Below are 20857 nucleotides of genomic sequence, written 5' to 3'. Positions count from 1 at the left end.
AAATATTTAGCAGTCTAGCACTTTATTTATCATAATTTTTTTAAGCTTAATTTTATATAACTAAAACAAGAAAAAAAAAAAAAAAAAACAGGAGTTATTGTCAAAAAAATTCCGTTCATTTTTTTTAATTGAATTTACAGGTTAGGCAAAGAGAGCTAACCTAGTAAGAAAAGTAAGTCATCTATTTTTGTTCCTTCACTCTACTTTCTTGCATGGTAGCTCTCTATAGAATCACTAACCTGGAGCAAACCAGACTCATACTGGGAAGGAGAAGGAAAGTAGGAGACAACATAACAAAAAGTTTAATTAATTACACACTCATTCTATTCTACTGGAAGATTACAATTAAGAAGAACAAGCGACGGTAAGACGAGGAGATGATTTATAATTATAAGATATATAGGGCAGTGACAAGCATGTTTAATTTAATGTTGAAATACTTAAATGATTTAAAAATAAATAATTGTGAATGAATATCGTTCACTAGTCTCCTTCCTTCAAGTAAGATAGCCAATTAATAGTAGGGTATACCAGCCTCTTCTTTGTACTAAGAATCAAAAAGAGAAGGGTTCTCATAATTGTCGGTCCAAAATCGAGTGGACCTCATAAGAAGCTGAAAATCGCATCATAATATATCAAGAGAAGGGTTTTTCTTGGTTTCTTGCTCTTCTTTTGACCTTTTCTGCTCGTGTATCACGCAGTAGGGATAATCGTTGGGTCCATGCATGGTTTTCTTGGCATGCATGATTTCCTTCCTCGCTGTACTACTTGCCAAAAATAACGAGGCTGACATTTTTAAGGGCTGTCAGGACTGAAAGTTTAATGATAATTGCTCAATTATTTTGCAAACAATGGGGAAAAAAACAATCAATTCTGGAGCTAATTAATTCATGGAGACAGCTCCAGAATTGATGTTTCGGGAGATTATAGGCTGGAAAACGTGGCACATTTGCATCCCCACATTGTTTTAGTTCCGACAAGAACTCGTGAAGAGAAAGGAAAAGTAAGCAGACAAGAAATAATGTCATCAATATATATTCATTAATATTTTGATAGGGTTACTTCATTTTCAAAAAAATTATATCTCTAAACTGTGGAGTTGTATATTTTCTGTAAAGTTTTTATTTTATTATTTGTGTTATGAAAAATAGCTTACAAGACTGTTTAAATATTAAAAGAAACATTATGATTAATAAAATATTAATTAAATTAAGAATCTTAATGAATAGCAATAAAAAAAAAATAAGAAAAATTTAAAAACAAAAACAATTGACTAGCTACCTGCCGGTATAGTTAGGTTTTTAGAATGATGTAGAAACAATTTCAGTACAATTCAATTATTCAATAAAATAATTGAATAATACATGGAACACATGCAACACCTTTTAATTAAATCACACGTGTGAATATCACATCACTAAAAATAATTGTCCAAGTATCATAGGATATTAGATCTCATAATCAAAGCACCATAGGATGGTAATTCAAAGACTGAGAAAGTGCCTGTTTGGCACTGCGATAACGACAGCAGCTGAAAATAAAAGCTGAATCAAGGTATTTGGTTAACCCAAACTTCATAATTTTTTTACATGGGTCCCACCTAATAACTGAGGTCGAACCTCAGCTCATGAGAAGTAGATTTTATTAGCTTCTCCTGCGATCCTACCTGCGTCTTCTCAAGTGGAGAATGAACTCTCCATTGTTCACTTAAGTGGACAGTGGAGAGTTCCTCCACTGTTCACATGAACAGTGGATATCGGACCTGGTCTAAAACTATAAAAATATATTGAACCAGGTTCGACTCAGTAAAAAAAAATATTTTTTATTTTTAATTATGTTTTATTTCGAAAAACTAGTGTTTCATATTATCCAATAACACTATATAAATTAGAAGAAGATCGCTTGATGACGTAATATTTGTAGAATTTGATCACAATCTCAATTTTATTTCTGATGATATTTTACCTGATGTTGTTGCGCGCTTACAAAACCAATGAAACTGTAGTTCTTATCGGATGTATTTTATACGTGATGGAATTGTAAATAGTTTAATAAAACAATACAAAATATTTTATATAAAGTATTATTTATTTTATGATGTAATAACAATAGTTAAATCTACAATATTTAAATTAAAAACAATATATATATATATATTAATTATTTTATAACCTCAATTTGAAAAAATATTTTTTTAACCAAATACATTAAACTACTTTTTACTCGACCTCAGTTTGAACCAAAGTTTTAACCAAACATATATTTTTTCAAACCAACCTCAACTAAAAGTACTTTTTATAAAATAACTTTTTTCAAACCACAACCACAACAGCAACCGTGTATAGTTAGGTTTTTTAGAATGATGTAGAAACAATTTCAATAAAATAATTGAATAATACATGGAACACATGCAACACCTTTTAATTAAATCACACGTGTGAATATCACATCACTAAAAATAATTGTCCAAGTATCATAGGATATTAGATTTCATAATCAAAGCACCATAGGATGGTAATTCAGAGACTGAGAAAGACTCTACTGGAACAGAGACTGAGAAAGACTCTACTGGAACCTCAACACCTTCCTCCGTTCACTAGTAGCCAACACACGTCGTTCAAAGTCTCACGCTATTCAATAACCGAGCCTACATTACGACAACTTTTTAGCTTTTCTTTTTTTCTATTTGTTTTAGTCCTTGTTTCTTTCCAATTTCATTTTGTTGATTTGATAATTAAATCCCTAAAGTATTATTATTTTTTATTTATTGATGTTTGTTTGGACCGAGTTCTTGCCGATCTATGATTTTCATGGTATTGGTTGATTGTACTTCATGATTAATTGGTCTTGCGTGGATTTTTGACTTAAGACTAAGAGGTTGAGGGTCTTATTAGGCAAGTTTTGTTAAGATTAAAAGAAATAAGGGCTTAATTGCATGATTTTATTTGAGCAGAGCATTGATAAATAAGGGCACCACTGACGATAGTGATCTTGACAATATTGGACCAAGTACTAATGGATTTAGCTTTGGCCTTCTAGAGTTTTAGACTTGTTTGATGAACTGGCCAAGCATTAAGTGTGTTTGGTTTGAAAGTATGATGACTTTATTTTCAAAGATAATATATCTTTTAAGCACAAACTACATTTTTATAGGCTAAAAAACATGTTTTTTTACTATAAAAAACACAAGTTAATTACCTTCCATCCAAAGATATAGGAGGTCCAAATCTTGCTTTTTGTACATTGTCATGCATAGCACAACAACCACCACCATGCTCAACCTACAAATTTTCGAACAGCAAAAGGTTCTCTTCTTGCAAAGATTTGCCTGTTTTGAGTTCCTCTCTTAACTGGAACTACCATTCATTATCCAACAGATTTAATGTTGTCTTCAGGCATGTTGGTGTGACCGATCACAAATGGATTGCTTGGGCTATCAATCCAACTTCAATAGGGATGATTGATTAATTTGCAAGCAATCATCCCTCTTCCAAGAATGGATGGAAGTCTTGTAGTTTATACTTCTCCGATAACGAGTTACGGAAGCAATCATCTCTAGCAAGCATGTTCGATGTTCCCAATGTTAAATCCATGGATAAGGAGTTTGGACTTCCTTTTTGGAAGGATTATGACGAAAAGAAGCTCTTCAAGCACAATGAAAAATGTCCATAGAATATTGAACACAATAAGCTGGGGTACTCTAATGCCTCTCGGGGCCATCATTGCAAGATACTTGAAAAACTTCGAATCTGCAGACCCTTTATGGTTCTACTTGCATATAAGCAGTCAACTGGTGGCCTATATTCTTGGTTGTCTTGTTGGATTTGGGATTGGAATATTTCTAGGCACAAGGTCTCATGGAATATTCAACAACTCAAAATCATCGGCATTGCCATAGTCAACAGCACAAGTGTTTGGTGGCCTAGTCAGACCTGACAAAGATAACAAGTATCGTCCTTTCTTCAACTGGTTCCACTTCCTTGTGGGTCGCTCAACACTTACCCTAAACATGTTTAACATATACAAAGGGCTTGACATATTGTATGTCGTAAAATTTTGGAGGCTTGCCTACAGTGGTATAATATTCATTTTGCTATTGGTTACACACACTACTATTAGAAATATGCACAAGATGGTGTTTGCAGATAACTAAACGTTCGATGTCAAAAACCGTGGAAAAAAACACATCCACTGTCATTGCAGTAGCAGCAACGGAAGTTTAGAATTGGGATGTCAAATACCCGGGTACAACATAGTCTCTATTCTGATCTTCATTCTAGAACAGGGATAACCTAGTCTGAACTTAAAACATCCTCCACCTTAGGTAAAGGAAACATTTTTACTCGAACTCAAAGACATCTTGACCTTAATTGGGTATAAAGGAATTCACATGTTGGTGCAGAAATCCATCTTGTTTAGGTATAAAAAACACCCATTTTTCCTAAATATAAACACAACACTCCTTCACAAGCATGTGGTTACACCATTTCTAGGTACATAGGTACCACTCCATTTAGTATAAAGCATAGTTATTAAACCCGGCCCGGGGGTTGACCCGGTCAAGGGGCCGGGTCTCGGGTTTCATGGGTCAACCCGGGTTAACCCGGGTCAACCCGGATTATCCGGGTTGATTAAAAAAAAAATATATTTTATATGAAAAAATCCATGTAAAATATGGGATAAAAAAATTGATTTAAATATTTCAACTTAAAATGATAACATAGTATCTTTTCAAAGTGGGGTTTAAAGCCCTTTCATATATATACTCTATGTTTACATGAAAAAATCATGTTTTTTCAATGTGGGATTTGAAACCCATTGGTATATATATACTCTATGTTCCCAAGGAAAAAATCATGTTTTTTCAATGTGGGATAAAAAACCTTTTGGTTTAAATACTTCAACTTAAAGGGATAACATAGTATCTTTTTAAAGTGGGGTTTAAAGCCCTTTCATATATATACTCTATGTTTACATGAAAAAAATCATGTTTTTTCAATGTGGGATTTGAAACCCATTGGTATATATACTCTATGTTCCCAAGGAAAAAATCATGTTTTTTCAATGTGGGATAAAAAACATTTTGGTTTAAATACTTCAACTTAAAAGGATAACATAGTATCTTTTCAATGTGGGATTTTGAAGCCCTTTCATATATATACTCTATGTTTTTTATCCCACATTGAAAAAACATAACTTTTTTCATGGGAACATAGAGTATATATACCAATGGGTTTCAAATCCCACATTGAAAAAACATGATTTTTTTCATGTAAACATAGAGTATATATATGAAAGGGCTTTAAACCCCACTTTGAAAAGATACTATGTTATCCCTTTAAGTTGAAGTATTTAAACCAAAAGGTTTTTTATCCCACATTGAAAAAACATGATTTTTTCCTTGGGAACATAGAGTATATATACTAATGGGTTTCAAATCCCACATTGAAAAAACATAACTTTTTTCATGGGAACATAGAGTATATATATGAAAGGGCTTCAAATCCCACATTGAAAAGATACTATGTTATCCCTTTAAGTTGAAGTATTTAAACCAAAAGGTTTTTTATCCCATATTGAAAAAACATGATTTTTTCCTTGGGAACATAGAGTATATATACCAATGGGTTTCAAATCCCACATTGAAAAAACATGATTTTTTCATGTAAACATAGAGTATATATATGAAAGGGCTTTAAACCCCACTTTGAAAAGATACTATGTTATCATTTTAAGTTAAAATATTTAAACCAATTTTTTTTATCTCATATTTAAAAAAAAAAAAAAAACCCGGGTCTCGTCCGGGTTTGCCCGGGTCGCCCGGGTTTGGCCGGGCTGTTGCCACAGCCGGTCTTTTATTAAACCCGAACCGGTCCAGCCACCGGGTCGACCGGGTCCCGGGTTGACCCGCCGGGCCGGGCCGGGTTTAATAACTATGGTATAAAGGACTTTAATAATTAAAAAAAAAAATTAGCATGAGAAAATGATGACCAGACAATTTAACTGGATGACTTGTAGGCTTTAGTTGGCTCAAATCACTTGTACAAAAAAATTTATTTTACCTCAAACTAAGTTAACCTCACTTTTAAGACATGAGAGCATGCAACTGATGAGAGATGAGTCCTCATGTTGATGACTCTTGGATTGATGAGGGATGCTACAATTGAGGATGCCTAACTGTGCATCCCCTGTTAAGGAGATTAGCCATGTATTCCTCTTCTTGGTGGACCCAAATGCACACCCTCTCTTCTTGGTGTGAACAAACTTTTTGTCCCCTCAACTTACCAATTGTGCATCCCCATCTATAGGTAATCGACCATAAACCCTATTTCCCTAGTCAATCGAGTTCATGTCCTCTTCTGTAATATAATTTGGGATTGTATCAGGAAGTGTTATAGCTACATGTTATTGAAATTAACCATGCTATCTTGCTAAAAGTATATCATTAGTGAATATTAGGGGTGAGCAACAAAACTCAAAAACCAATTAAATTGAGAAAACTGGAAAAAAAATAACTGAAAAAACCGAACTGCGAAAAAACCGATTAAAATTTTAAAAAAGCCAACCGGTTCGGTTTCAGTTTTATAAGTTTGAAACTAAAAAAACCAAACCAAACCCAAATCGAAAAAAACCGAGCCAGACCGGAAAAAAACCGAGCCAACCCAAAAAAATAAGCCAAACCGGTTTGAACAGGTTTTTATTCTAAAAAACCGAACGAACCGAAACCGGTCAGTTTGAACCTGTTTCAATTTTTTATAAAAAAAAAAAAAATTCGAAAAAATTGAGTATTGGACTTAGTGTTTATTTGGAATGTGTTTGGACTGGAATTTCAATAAGTTTTGAATTTTTTTTATTTTAAATTATTGTTTTGTGTTTTTAAATTATTTTAATGTGTTAATATTAAAATAAAAAAAATATTTTTTAATGTATTTTCAAATGAAAAATATTTTAAAGTTCAACTTTTATCATATTCTCAAACATGTACTTATTTAATGGACTAAATCTAGCATCATTTTTCACTTCTAAAAGAAAAAAAAAAAGTTTGAGAAATGAAATTGGATTGTTTTATACTCAAGAAATAGATAAATAGTCTTAAAATAAAAAAAAATATATATATATATAAGAACCCTAACCATCCTTTTAATTTACAAAAATAAAGAATAAGTTTTTTTCCCTCTTGTAAATCAAAACATTTTCCATCCTAAGAATGAAAATTTCCCTCCAATAACCTACATTCTTCTCTCAATTTCACTCATCTCCCTATCGTGCTAAAATCCTCATTTTCGTCATCAATATGTTAGTTCAACTTGTTTTTTTTTTTTTCAACAAAAAAAAACTTGTTTTTTTTTTAAGTTTTATCTTTTTACCTCTTATTATTTACTAAAATTAGCAATTATGTGTAAAAATATTTATCAAAAAAAAGAAAAAATTGATGATATTTATCAATTAATTTTTCATTTAAAAACATTTAACAGAATAAATTTATAGGGTCATGCCCTTCTTTGGCCATCTCTTCCACGAAAATATTATAATTAAAATACAGTTTGAGTATACATACCTTATCCCTTCTTATTCTTGCTATGAAGTGGTTCCATTTTTATTTTATTTTAAAAAAAAAAAAAAACAATGCTCATTTCTTTTAATTTTTCATAGGATGGCGTGACAATCTGAAACTAAATTTGAATATTCAAAGTAATTCATTGATAAGACAAAATGCCTAATTATTTTCACTTCAGATATTATTTTTTCCAATTCATATAAAGTAGCTCAATAAATTTAATTTAAATATTTTTTGAATAAACTAATATTTCAATAGCATAAATAATACATTAATGAATATGCATGTGCCAAAATTAATAATAATTTTAAAAAAACCAAAACATGTAAAAACTAAAAAAAAAAAAACCATTAATTCATGTGAGGAACTACCTACCATGTAAGCTTGTTTGGGAGTGTGGCCGCGGTTACTTTTCAAAATGTTTTTTGTGCTGAAATGCATTAAAATGATATTTTTTTTTATTTTTAAAAAAATTATTTTTGAGATCAGCACATCAAAATGATCCAAAACATATAAAAAATTTAATTTTTAATAAAAAAATTGAATTTTTATAGAACACGATTTTATACCGTGTTTTCAAACGGTGTAGTGTAAAGCTTTATTCTTTTCTATTTATAGATTTGGAATATATACAAGCAAGTAATTGAGATATATATATATATATATATATATAGGGGGGGAGTAATCAGGAATACACATTAAAATAGACAAGATTTTTTTTTTATTTTCTCAATTTTAAAGAGTTTTAAAATCTGAGATAAAACTCGAAACGTTTTTTAATATGAGAGTTCCATAGATCAATGCTAATGGAGTTGCTAAGCCTTATCTCCTAAAAGGACTCAACTGATCAAATTAGTAATATGGGGACTCAACTATAGTACAGGCACCACACGTGTGATTATTGCTTTAGAGTGAAAAAACCCAATCTTCGGGTTCTTATAAACCCAAAAAAGTTTTCTTATCTTCACTGCTGAACAAGCACAAATACAGTAGTTGCCCATTCCTCAGTTTGTTTCCAATTTCTACGAAAACCAGGTAAGAACCACGTCAATTCGTTAAGGTCTCGACGGTTTATAGCAGGTTCTTATGTATGATTTATTGCGGAATCCCAAATGACAGGTACATGCTAGTAATGGATATTTCTTGATTTTCTTGGTAAAGCTAGTTGTTGTTGTTTTGAAGAGGCATGGCTTCTTTTTCTGCTGTTTGCAATAACGGGTTCTTGAATTTTAAACTGAACTCTGGAGTCAATAATGGAAATACTAAATCTTTGAAGAGATATTCAACTGTTTGTTACAGTCCAGTTTTGATCCCTTCTTTGGGACTTTGCAGTGCTGGCAAACTCCAACATTTGTTGCTTTGGAGGAGCAAGTTTAGGTCATCATTTTATGATGGAAAAACCGGGGTTCATTTATCGGGGTTTTGTAGTGGTTGTAAGTCTCAAAATGGGTTGTCTTGTAAAAGCTCATTTAGACCATTGAGTGAAAAAAGTGGAGATGAGGAGAGCCATTTGAGGAAAAGAGGAAATGGTAATTTGAGGAAGAGGTTTTCACTTAGATTGAAAACAAGACTGCGGCTATTGAAAATAAGATTGAAGGGAGTTTCAATTAGGTCGATGTTGAATGATTTTGGAATGTTCTTGAGAAGGAATATAAAAAGAATGACACTTTACACTTCAATTTCTGTTGCATTGGGAATGTGCTACTTGTTTTTGAGATTAACTGCGTTGCCATCTCCAAAGATTGTTCCTTATTCAGAATTGATAGCCAGCCTTCAAAATGGCTATGTTACAAACGTCTTATTTGAAGAGGGATCCCGTCGTATATACTATAACACAGACTCTGTGGGTACTGAAAATACTGAAAACTCAGAAGACAAATCTTCAGTATTAAATCTTCCAGATGAGAATGCAGCTGAAACAGTTGCAGTAGAAGGTGTTGTGAGCAAAACTGGTCTGGCATCAAGGGTAGATGTATTTAAGAAATTTTCAAGGCCACGAACTTCCACCCCAGAGTGGCAATTTTCTACAAGGAAAGTAGATCGTGACGAGAAATTTCTTCTTACTTTGATGAGAGCAAAGGGAACAGCATACAGCTCAGCCCCTCAATCAATTCTGATGTCAATAAGGAGTTTGCTTATAACTATAATATCTTTGTGGATTCCCTTGACTCCTATGATGTGGCTCCTCTATCGCCAACTTTCTGCTGCTAATAGCCCAGCAAGAAAGAGGCGATCAAATAATCAGGCAGTCACTTTTGATGATGTGGAGGGTGTTGATATTGCTAAGATAGAACTCATGGAGGTAAGCAATTCCCCTATTAAAGTTTTCTCGAAATAAAATGATATCAGATATAATTCTAAAAAAAAAAAACACAACAATAACCTCCAGTTATCTGTTTATTACTGAAGCAAGAAGCAAGTGTCAAGAGTCATAGTCTACTTAAATTCTATGTTCATCTGCACAATTATAATAGAATAATAAGATTTAGTGGAGGGGATTAACGAATGAGTCTAACTTTATGTATCTCTATTATTAACCATTTTGTAATCGAGCTGTATTTGCTCTATAAAGAACTCTTGAAGTTGTTGCATATGATGCTAATGGGGTTATAAGTCTGCATTTGACGTCATAAAGCTAATTTTAATCTCACTTGAACTTCTTTGCTAACTCCCAAGTTATGCATGAGGCTTTCTGAGTCTGAGCAAGGTGATGTCTTGCTGCTTTCTTGTCCAACCATATCTTATATCCTCTTGGAGATTTCTTGATCTTTGCTGAAGCTGCTTGATAAAGAATTGTATACATACCTTGACATCTCTCTTAATTATATTTCCTACTTAGAATCTGAATCTGAGACCAGCTCAATATTTTGTGTTGTCTTGCAAGATTTCTGTTTATGGACACTGATGGTTCCATTATGTTGATGGATCTTTCTAGAATATCTATATTAAACTCATTGATGTGATTCATGCTTTGTAGATAGTTTTGTGTCTGCAAGGAGCTATGAATTATCAAAAACTGGGAGCAAAGTTACCTAGAGGTGTATTGCTGGTTGGTCCCCCAGGAACAGGGAAGACATTACTGGCACGTGCAGTTGCTGGAGAAGCAGGAGTACCATTTTTCAGTGTCTCTGCCAGTGAATTTGTGGAGTTGTTTGTTGGTAGAGGAGCAGCTCGGATTAGAGATCTCTTTAATGCGGCAAGAAAATCATCTCCATCAATTATATTCATCGATGAACTTGATGCAGTTGGGGGAAAACGTGGTAGAAGTTTCAATGATGAACGGGATCAAACACTAAACCAGGTAACCTAATCATTCAAACCTTCTTGCATCTCTTGCAGTGTTTCCATTTTTTTACTGGATATATTGTAGTTTACTGAATCCTATATTTATGTGATCTTTTGCATTATTGGTGTGCACCTTCATCTAAATATTACATATGTTTGTCAGGTACTATACTCATTGCCAAAATTACTATGTTAAACTTCAGAGACATGTCTATCCTTGCATATTATATTCTTGTCAGGACTTCTGATAAATCAACTGGCTTTCTTGCTTGTTTTTTCATTGTTTAGCATTGTCACTCTAAATCCTCTGACTTCAGATTTTCCTCCAAATTTCTGAATTACCATGTTTTATTGTGTTCCAAATAAAAGTTGTCCTCGCAACTGACTTTTTTTTGCCTCTGTAGTTGCTGACTGAAATGGATGGTTTTGAGTCAGAAATGAAAGTGGCGGTTATTGCAGCAACTAACAGGCCGGAAGCTTTGGATCCAGCCCTTTGCCGGCCTGGTCGCTTTTCAAGAAAGGTAGTTGTTGGAGAACCAGATGAAGAAGGAAGGAGAAAGATCTTGGCTGTACATTTGAGAGGGGTTCCTTTAGATGAAGATGCAGATCTTATCTGCAATCTAGTTGCTTCACTGACACCAGGCTTTGTAGGTGCTGATCTTGCAAACATCATTAATGAAGCTGCTTTACTTGCTGCTCGAAGAGGTAAGGTTTATGTTATAAATAAGCTGTTATCTGGTCTTTTACCATCTACAATGACAATTTGAATCCACTACAGATAGTAGCCTTGTCCTCATGTGGTGGGCCATCATTTTATTTCCATTCTTTTTCATTGCATCTTCATTGAGTAATTCTACCCCACTCCCCAATTTTGTATACCCTTTTTTATAGTGCAAGCTTTATGCATTAGATACCTCGAGAATAATTATATCATTTATTATTAAATATGAATCAAGTAAGTTTGGTTTTTGCAGGTGGAGACATTGTAACAAGGGAAGATGTAATGGAAGCAATTGAAAGAGCAAAGTTTGGAATCGGGGACAGGCAACTAAGGCCCAGTACAATAAGCAAAGAGCTGGGCAAATTGTTCCCATGGATTCCTTCGTTGATGGGAACGAATGACACAAGACAGGATGGTTTGCAAGGCTCTTTAGGTTACCAGACCCTGAGCTGAAAAGTAGGTTTTGTTTCAATTTACTTTTACTGTGGTTACATTTTCTTGTTTTTGGTTATTTAGGTTTTTCCAGGGTCTGATTATGTACAAAATTTTGATGTCTATCGATAAATTTACCACAAGATATATATTCAAATTAGTGGAATTGTCATTCTGGTGTTTGTGCGATGGGTGCTGGAATAACCATCTATAATGTATGCTTTGAAGTCGGATGACATTTTATCATTAAAGCATACTGGGTTCTTATCTTTTTCAATGTCCGCACCCCAAGAATAGATGATTTTGAAGTGTCCAATATACTTTGGCTGAGAGGATCATAATTCATAACAATTCTGGGTTGATCCCCTATATGTGATGACATGTAAATGATGAGTACATTAACTGCGTTTTATGCTACAAAGTATACTGCTGAAAATATAACCCTCTTTCTTCCACTCTCTATTCCAATCCTGAAAGTGGAAGACCTGAAAAATAGTAGCAAGATACTTGTTGACTACAATTTTCTAGTTATTCTTGTGCATCTTTTTTCATACCAATGTAGTATAACATTTTCTTTTCCATATCTTCAGCATGGATCCGGTTATATGGAATCAGGTGACAAATGTTATCAAGATCTGTGATGGAAATCTGTCAAGTTAATAATGGCACATTGTGGTTCGTAAAGAAATCCTTTGCACTTTCCTATGTAAACTCCTCGGATGAGCACGAGGCTTAGTCAAGTAGAACCAGAGCGCACTGCTTATTAGTTCGATGACACATTTTATCCCCGCTGCACTATTTGATCATACTGTCATAGGGTCGCATTGTGGCCAAATATGCCAATATGCCAATATGCCCTGAGGGGTCCCTTTGCTATCAGTAATTTAGTGCTTTTCACTTTCAATCATCCTTGATCACATCCTCTTTACAGCAGAACATTTTGATTTGTCAACTAAAAACTTTTCTCTAGCATGTTGTTTGTTCAATCAGGCTAGTTCTTTCTTTTGGTCGCTGATTAGTCGTTTTCATACCACCCCCCCACCGTGTTGCTTGAATGTGTGAACCTCCCGTTTTATGATGTGAGTGATCCTTTGGAGCCAGAGGGCTTATTACTGGGTTTCCTGCTGCTTTCATATGCAATTGCATCATTCTGAATCTTATAGTGGAGAAAATTCTACAGATTCACTTTCACCTTCCCTTTTGTCATAATCTCCTCCTGGCAAAATATTGTAAGGACTTGGCCCATGTGGACTGTAGATGGCTTTTGGAATCTTTTATTTGGTTTCGATCGATACCAACTTAGTGATCCTTGATCACATCCTCTTAACAGCAGAACATTTTGATTTGTCAACTAAATCGTTGCTTGAAAGTGTGAACCTTCCTTTTTGCTTTCATATGCAGTTGCATCATTCTGAATCTTATAGTGCAGAAAATTCTACAGAATCACTTTCATCTTCCCTTTTGTCATAATCTCCTCCTGGAAAACTATTGCAAGGACTTGGCCCATGTGGATCTAACCAGCCACATCATGTCCCTGGACTGGCAATAACTTTCTTTTCATTATCATGCTTTCGATAACATCAGCATTCATGGCAGCTAGCTAAGCTGTGATGGGCAGTGGTAGATGGCTTTGGAATCTTTTATTTGGTTTCTATCTATACCTGTCATTTTCTTGGAAATGCTATGCTCTTCTACTCATCTGTCACGGCAAATAAAGTGTATTCCCAACTAGTTGGGACTCCAATTGGTATGATTTTGACATCCACTATTAGAGCAAGTTGTTGGGACTTTCTTTCCTTACATTTCATGTACCTTAAGTTCTTTCCTATTGGGGAGAGAAATGGACAGAAGACACACAAGATGAAGGTGAAAGTTGCCAAGAAGCAAAGATTAATTTAGGTGTGCTTCTCATTTTGTTTTTCAAGGCCAAATCATTTTGTCGTTTGAAGAATATTAAAATTTTGGTTTTGCTATATAGTCTCTGGAATTTCCATGGAGCAATGAAACAATAGTTTTGTTAAATTTCACCTGCCCTAACTAAAACCTAATTTATCTTGTTTGGGTTGATCAAAGCTGGTTTTTTTTCTTATAGCAAACTTAAGGGTTGTTTTCTAACACGGTCTAAGCGTTGTTTCAATTTAATATTTAGTATTTTAAATTATTTTTTTAATATTTTAGATTATTTTTATGTGTTAATGGTAAAAATATATTTTTTAAAAAATATATTTTAAAAAATAACTGTTATAAAACTCTAAAACACCCCTCGTAAATCTGAGTCGGCCACACATGGAAAACATTTTGGATCTTTTCCCACGTCATCTAATCTTCAGTTGCAATTTTATCTTTTGACCTACCACAAAAAATAAGTGCTCTGATCTCCACATCACTCCACCATTAGCAGTGACTCCTTAATTTTTGGGGGCGGGGGGACACCAAAAAATTAAAAAAGATTTGTGAAAATAAGTAGGCTAGCTAATACTCGTAGCTGGGGTTAATTGCAGCCATTCATTTCATGGAAACAGTGCCCTTTTCAAATGTCTCTTTTTTTTTTAAGAATCTGTCCTTGCAGTGTGACAATGTTGAGGCTCAGATTGCTCAGAAATCATTTTTTTCGACACTCGTTAATTTGCTGATTACCCACCATGTGAATTTGAATGACAGAATTAATGATAGCAAGTCTCCTTCAAGCTTTGATGTCCAAGCACTCTACTGAACTCATGGAAGCTCTCTTTGCTTACAGTTAGCTTTCACATTTAGATCCAAACAATCAGGCTTGTCCCTTTGAGGGTAAGGAAAGAATGTTGTCGAGTTGTTGTGAGAGCAGAGGGAAGAAACAATAAAATCTGCTGCAAGATTGCTCTGAACATTATTTTTTCAAGATTACGTGAACTGTTTTTGTTCTAGTGAGCAATTTGCTTTTGATTACATATGTACATTTTCGAGCATCTTCCAATTCTAGGCCTTGTTGTCTGCTTGTCGCTCAAAGCTTTGAACTTTCACTTCAGAAGATTGCAGCTTTAAGTCTTCTCTTCAACTCCTTCCTGCAGAGAAACAAAAAATGAGGAAAACGATTGTCACTTGAGACCATTTTCTAAAACCCTTATTTGTGTTCAGATTCTTGAGTCGGTGTTAAAGTACTTCACCTCATGAGTTCCTTGTCAATGCTTGAAGTAGATAAAAGTCCCCTATTCTCTTCAGCCCTCCTTAGAAGGTAAGGGATAACCTTCTCAACAGGTCCATACGGCATGTACTTGCTAACTAGAAAACCTGCCTTGCTTAAACCAAATGAAAGTGCATCTGACATTCCATATAGCTGTGCAAACTCAAGCTTTGGAGTCCCCTTTCCAATCCCCAGGTCTAGTGCCTTCGTTGCTGCCAATCGCCCTATAGAATGTACACAGAACATCCTGTATCAAATCCAATTTCTATTACAAAAGCTGTAATTTATCATATATATGTTTCCTTGAAATCTTTACCTGATTCAACATTATGTGTTGCAAGAATGACTGCATCCGAGCTATTAGCGATCTTTTCAAGCATGAACGAAGCACAATCATTGTAGCAAGCATGTGTCTCTTGAATACTATTGTGAATGGGAGAATCATAACCTAATGCAGAGGCTAATTTACTTTCACTAGACATGTAAGCACCCCTCACTACCTTAAACCCCATAGGGACTCTCATCTTGTCAGCAGCTTTAGTTGCAAGTAACAATCTCTCTTTTGCATCTTTCAAGTAGGCTTGAATTGTGCCATACACAATGGGATTATCATCTTTGTTGTACTTGATCGCTGCCGAATATGTCAAGTAATCAATGGCAGGTTGAATAGCTGTTTTCTCTGCATCCACCGTCAATGGGATATTGGCCTGGACACTTTTTTCACATAGTTTCCACAATCTCTCCTGGCCTAACTGGAGATCTTGCTCTTCTTTTGGGGTTAATGGTTCTGGTTTTTTAAGAGTATGATACAAGGGGCTTGAATCAGAAAAAAGTGGAAAACTGTTCTGTTTCCATGGAAGGTTGAAGGAAGGATATCTCTGTTGCCACCTTAACAAATCACTAACTCTCTCTAACAAGCTTGAGGGGCAAATTGCTGTGATCTTTACCACCACACTGCTCACCTGATGTAAGTACACAAAAATAATAAAATTAGCACTCAACATCTGGGTTGTTTTCTTTCTCACAACATCAAAGAAAGACAAAAGAAACTTGGTAGGATACACCAAAGCTAGCCCGAGGATACCCGGGCCATAAAACCGAAGGAAAGATGTGCTCTTGTAGCTAGTGTGTTCAATTTCTGAGAGGAAACCTCTCAAGAAGAAGAATATTCAACTAATCTGGCTATGCTCTTGCTGTCATTTTCTGTGATGCATGTATTTCCAAATTCTTACGGTCAATAGCGTACACCATGAGCAGGTGGAGTCTAACAGGACACAGCTTGCTTACACTTGTTGAAGGATTCTGCTAGCATTCCAAGATGTGAAACTAACATATACTGCAGGACCCGTATCTAGTTTCAAAAGTAAATTACTCTCTGGCTAATATGAACTAATTAACGGATAAAAAAAAATTGGAAAGAGAAATAAAATTGATAAACAAAAAGGGCTAAAATTAAGGAAAATTGAAATCTTACAGAAGATGGAGGAAGAGACATGGCAGATTGAACAGTATCAAGAAACCCTTTCAAATTCTGATCACAAGCATCATTATCACCTGTATATTCAACAGCGAAAACCAACATCCCTCTTAAACCAGATTCATTAACTTTCTTAATACACCTTCCTGCCTCAACAACGTCTTCTCCAGCACAAAAATGTTCAAAGAACGTATGCCTTACGATCTTTATCATAGCAGCACGTAAAATATTATCTGTCTCCATAAGCCTAGAGTTCATAACCCACATCCCAAAATCAACCATAGGACTTATAGAAGCCAGGTAAATATTTAAAGATGCATGCAAGAGTTTGGTGCTTGGCAAATTTGAGAAAAGTTTTTGGTGGTCATGAAAGTCTAGGATAGATGATGGTTTTTGCATGATCTTTGATGGCGGTGAGTGGTTTTTGAAAAGCGGGTTCAGGTTTTTCAGCCAAGTTTAGAGGAGAGACTGCGGCGGCGGTGGATATAGAGGACGAGGACGGGGAAGGGGAGGAGGAGGAGGAGGTGTGGAGAGACCTTGTGATAAAGAAACGGAGGTTTTGGAGTTGTTTTGGTGGCAGAAGTTTTGGGGCCATGAAAGTTGGAGATCAAGGTTTTTTTATTTTGTAATTTTTCAAATTTTTAGGAGAAATCCTATGTTATAAGAAAGATGGGAATGAGTCATGGTGGTGGAGATTATATAGGAAATATTTGAAGGATAGTTGACTGCTAATTTATTTTTTTTATTTATTTTATTGGATTTGATGAGGCAAAGCAAGTTTGAGTTTTACTCAACTGCTGTAAAAAAGGAAATATATATATACATACATATATATATACATACATACATACATACATACATATATATATATACATATATATGCACTGTTACAATTTAAATAGGCAACAATCTCTTTCTAGGAGAACAATTTAAATAGGCACAATCTCTTTCTAGGAGATGAAATATATTTTTTTTCCTATATTAATAACCAAGATTGATTTGTTTCATATATGTAATTTGATTCCTATTATGAAACAACTACTATATTTGAAATAGACCTCTCATGCCATCATATACATCATATACATATATATAGAAAGTAAAAACTCGATGGATTATCAAATATATTTTTAAATATCTTTCCTTTGAAAATTTAAAAACAAAATAGCACTTTCAAATTTACAACCGGGATTTTAACATAAAAAAAATTTATTTATTTAGGAATAATTAAGTAAAAATCTAAAAGGAGTGAGATTTTAACCGAAATGTTCACGCATATACAAAATATCATGGATCTACTATTTTATTTTTTAAATAATTTATTTTAGTTTTCAAAAATTTATTTTTGGGTGATTTTAATTCTAATTAAAAAACTAATTATTTTTAATTTTTTAATCAATGGTGGAATTAGAAGAATATAGATCAAATTAAAAAAGACATCAAACATAAGTGGCGAGTTAACAATTTCAAAAAAAATACACTTTGATCCTTATAATTTTAAAAATAATGCAAAAATATAAGTGTTGTGTTAAAACTAATATGTGTTTTTTACCTTTAAAAATTCATGAAAAAAAAATAAATTTGAACTTGGTTTTATTTTTTGTATCAAGCGGTTTTTTGTTTTTTAGAGGTTATTGATAAGTTTATCATTGTTCTTAAGATATTTTGAGTGAAAAATAGATTAAAAAACAAGTTTTTAAATTAAAAAAAAAATAAATCCTGATTTTCCAGTCATCATAATGAGTTGAAATTAAATTAAATTATTCGAGTAAACTTATAAAAACATTTAATAATTTGTTAAGAATATCTTAACATGTTTTTGGAAGAAAAAAACAAATAGATTGAAAAACAAGTTTTTAAATTAAAGAATATTAAATCCTGATTTTCAGCCATCATAATGAGTTGAAATTAAATTAAATTATTTGAGTAAACTTATCAAACATTTAATAATTTGTTAAGAATATCTTTGGTTTTATAGTAGCTTAATTATCAAAATAGGAATTTTATTAGCGCAGCAAAAAAAGGATTTTGTTAAAATTAAATTACGTTGAAGGCATTTTCTTTATTTTTTTTTTCTACTTTGAGCTTGTTTTAATCTCTATTTCCTTGTTTTAAATTTTTATCACAAAGCTAATATTGGATATTAAAGGTAAGCATTAATATAAAACAGCTTAATTTAGTTATTTACCATGAGAATACGAAATCTCAAAATTGTTGTTACATTTTCAAAATTTCAATAGTACATGATTTATTTTGAACAAAATCAACCGTAGTGAGTCGTGGAGAGTTAAGAGCTGACAGTTATCCTGAATTATTTCAGGATGGGTCGAAACAAATTTATTTGAATGAATTATAATGTATCATTTTAAGATTTTAAAAGAAAATTAAAAAATAATATCAATTTAGTTACCAAAAGGTTGATAAAATTATCTAACTTTGACCGAGCAAATTATTTTTTTAAAACCCAATTAAAGATAAATCTTGCATCCCGTTGATTAACACTAGTTTTAGAGTACTCAGATATAGTGTTTTTTTATTATTATTATTAATTTAGATGTTTGGATCAGTTTATATATTATTGATTAATTTTAAAAATTTAAAATTAATGATTATATAACTTTTTAATAATTTTAAAATTTATAAAATTTAGACTAATATCTTTAAAATATAAATCTAAAACCTAACTAATTAAATTACATTCCTTTGTGAATTTTATTTGTTGGACTGTGAAAAGAGAAGCTGTAAGAAAGAAAAATTTCCCACTTAATAAAAATTAGAAAGACATATCTGTTCGTAACTTATAAGCGCGCCGTTACACGTGTGCTTGGAAGATAAGTTAAGATTTAGATGACGAGGATCTGACTGGGTCCATGAACGGAGGATCTGTAATTTCAACCGTTTGATTGGGACCTTTAGGATCGTGCAATCCACTTCCACGTCATAGTTTTGAGTCAATATGAAGTAGTTTCGGTGCTTTCACTTATGATAAGTTTCTATAAAATAAAAAAGAGAAAAAAAGAGTTTAGGTAGTGAATTGAGAAGAAAGAAAGAACAAGGGACTAGGACAGAGTAGGGACTAACAAAATCACCGTCAGCACCAACAGAAAGAGAAAGAAGTCTTCTACTCCACAAACGCCACCACGTGACTCCCTGCCTTGATGGCACGTGGATCTAAGCCTTGAAAGAAAACTGCACGTTGCACCCGTGAAGTACACGTACGCATCATGATTGCCATTTGTTCAGCACTAGCCTCTTGTCCAGTCCCAACCAACTACAATGACTCAAAGAGGTCAATTTGAATCCCATATGTGATTTATTTATTGTTCGAACCAAATGTATGCTGTTTTGAATACATCCGCAGTTTATTCATGCTTTTATTTATTTCATGATAGATTATAGTTGTTTATATCAATTGAGTTGGGGAAATATTTGTGTTTATTTAGAATGGATATGCTTGGGGTAATAATTAATTTATAATGGGTTCATATAAATTGAATAATTAAGGGGAAGAATTCAAAACATGAGTCTTGCTAGTTATTATTTTGAATCTTACCCTCATAATAATAATAATAATAATAATAATAATAATAAAAGAGGATTAGGCTTCATTATCAAGCTAAAATTCCAAATCACTATCTTCTAATAAACATATATATTTAGTTTAGGTGAAATGTTGGTATATATACATAATAATTATTTTTATCGTAAAATCAAATAATAATTTAATTTATCTTAGATATAATATGTTAAGATGATTTTCATCTTTTTTTTAGTATAACCAGTCTTTTTATCCAAAAATATTTAAAGACCAGTTAGGGGTTTTTATAATCATAAAACTAGGTGGTGATTCATTTTATTTTTTTTACCCCTTTCACAATAATTAGATGACCAATATGTCCCCACAAACAAGCATTATTGTACTCTTCAAATAAAACATGATACTTTTTAATATTAATATGTCATAATACATTTATTTTATGAAATGAGTTATAGAATTCTAATGTTGAGCTTTGGGTTTGCTAGTAAATCTTTTAAGAACCCTGATAAGAAAGATGGTATCAGGGCCTTGTGCAAATTAGAAATATATCTAAAACTTTTAATAATACTAAATATTTATATATATATAGAAAACACCATCATCATTTTTTTAAAGGAATCAAATACATATTAAAATCAAAAGGAGTACCTATAAGTTTGCAATTTATAAAAATTATATTTTTTTTT

General features: G+C 33.0%; 2 protein-coding genes across 6 annotated transcripts; one reads left to right on the top strand and one right to left on the bottom strand.

The window, feature by feature from the left end:
- Nucleotides 1–8500: 8500 nt before the first annotated feature.
- On the top strand, nucleotides 8501–12963 carry LOC118039009 (probable inactive ATP-dependent zinc metalloprotease FTSHI 3, chloroplastic). 5 transcript variants are annotated; one of them, XM_035045570.2, is made up of 5 exons: nucleotides 8501–8593; nucleotides 8678–9860; nucleotides 10536–10859; nucleotides 11248–11548; nucleotides 11818–12273. In XM_035045570.2, exons 2-5 carry the CDS (start codon nucleotides 8745–8747, stop codon nucleotides 12015–12017), a joined length of 1941 nt encoding a protein of 646 aa, XP_034901461.1. In that variant the 5' UTR covers nucleotides 8501–8593; nucleotides 8678–8744; the 3' UTR covers nucleotides 12018–12273. The 5 variants fall into 5 exon arrangements, with proteins under 5 accessions (XP_034901461.1, XP_034901462.1, XP_073264832.1 ...); XM_035045571.2 differs by having other exon boundaries at nucleotides 8505–8677; nucleotides 8891–9860; XM_035045569.2 differs by adding an exon at nucleotides 12587–12963 and having other exon boundaries at nucleotides 8519–9860; nucleotides 11818–12020.
- Nucleotides 12964–14823: 1860 nt separating this feature from the next.
- On the bottom strand, nucleotides 14824–17269 carry LOC118039031 (proline dehydrogenase 2, mitochondrial). Its single transcript, XM_073408732.1, is given in 5 exon segments — nucleotides 14824–15037; nucleotides 15140–15380; nucleotides 15473–16118; nucleotides 16631–17069; nucleotides 17071–17269. Coding segments are annotated over 5 exon segments (1524 nt in total). The 5' UTR covers nucleotides 17229–17269; the 3' UTR covers nucleotides 14824–14997.
- Between the last annotated feature and the right edge of the window lie 3588 nt (nucleotides 17270–20857).

The sequence above is a fragment of the Populus alba genome, chromosome 4 (assembly GCF_005239225.2).
Source record: "Populus alba chromosome 4, ASM523922v2, whole genome shotgun sequence".
Taxonomy (NCBI): Eukaryota; Viridiplantae; Streptophyta; class Magnoliopsida; order Malpighiales; family Salicaceae; genus Populus; species Populus alba.
The sequence above is the reverse complement of the archived record's forward strand: the minus strand, read 5'-3'. Positions and strand labels throughout refer to the sequence as shown.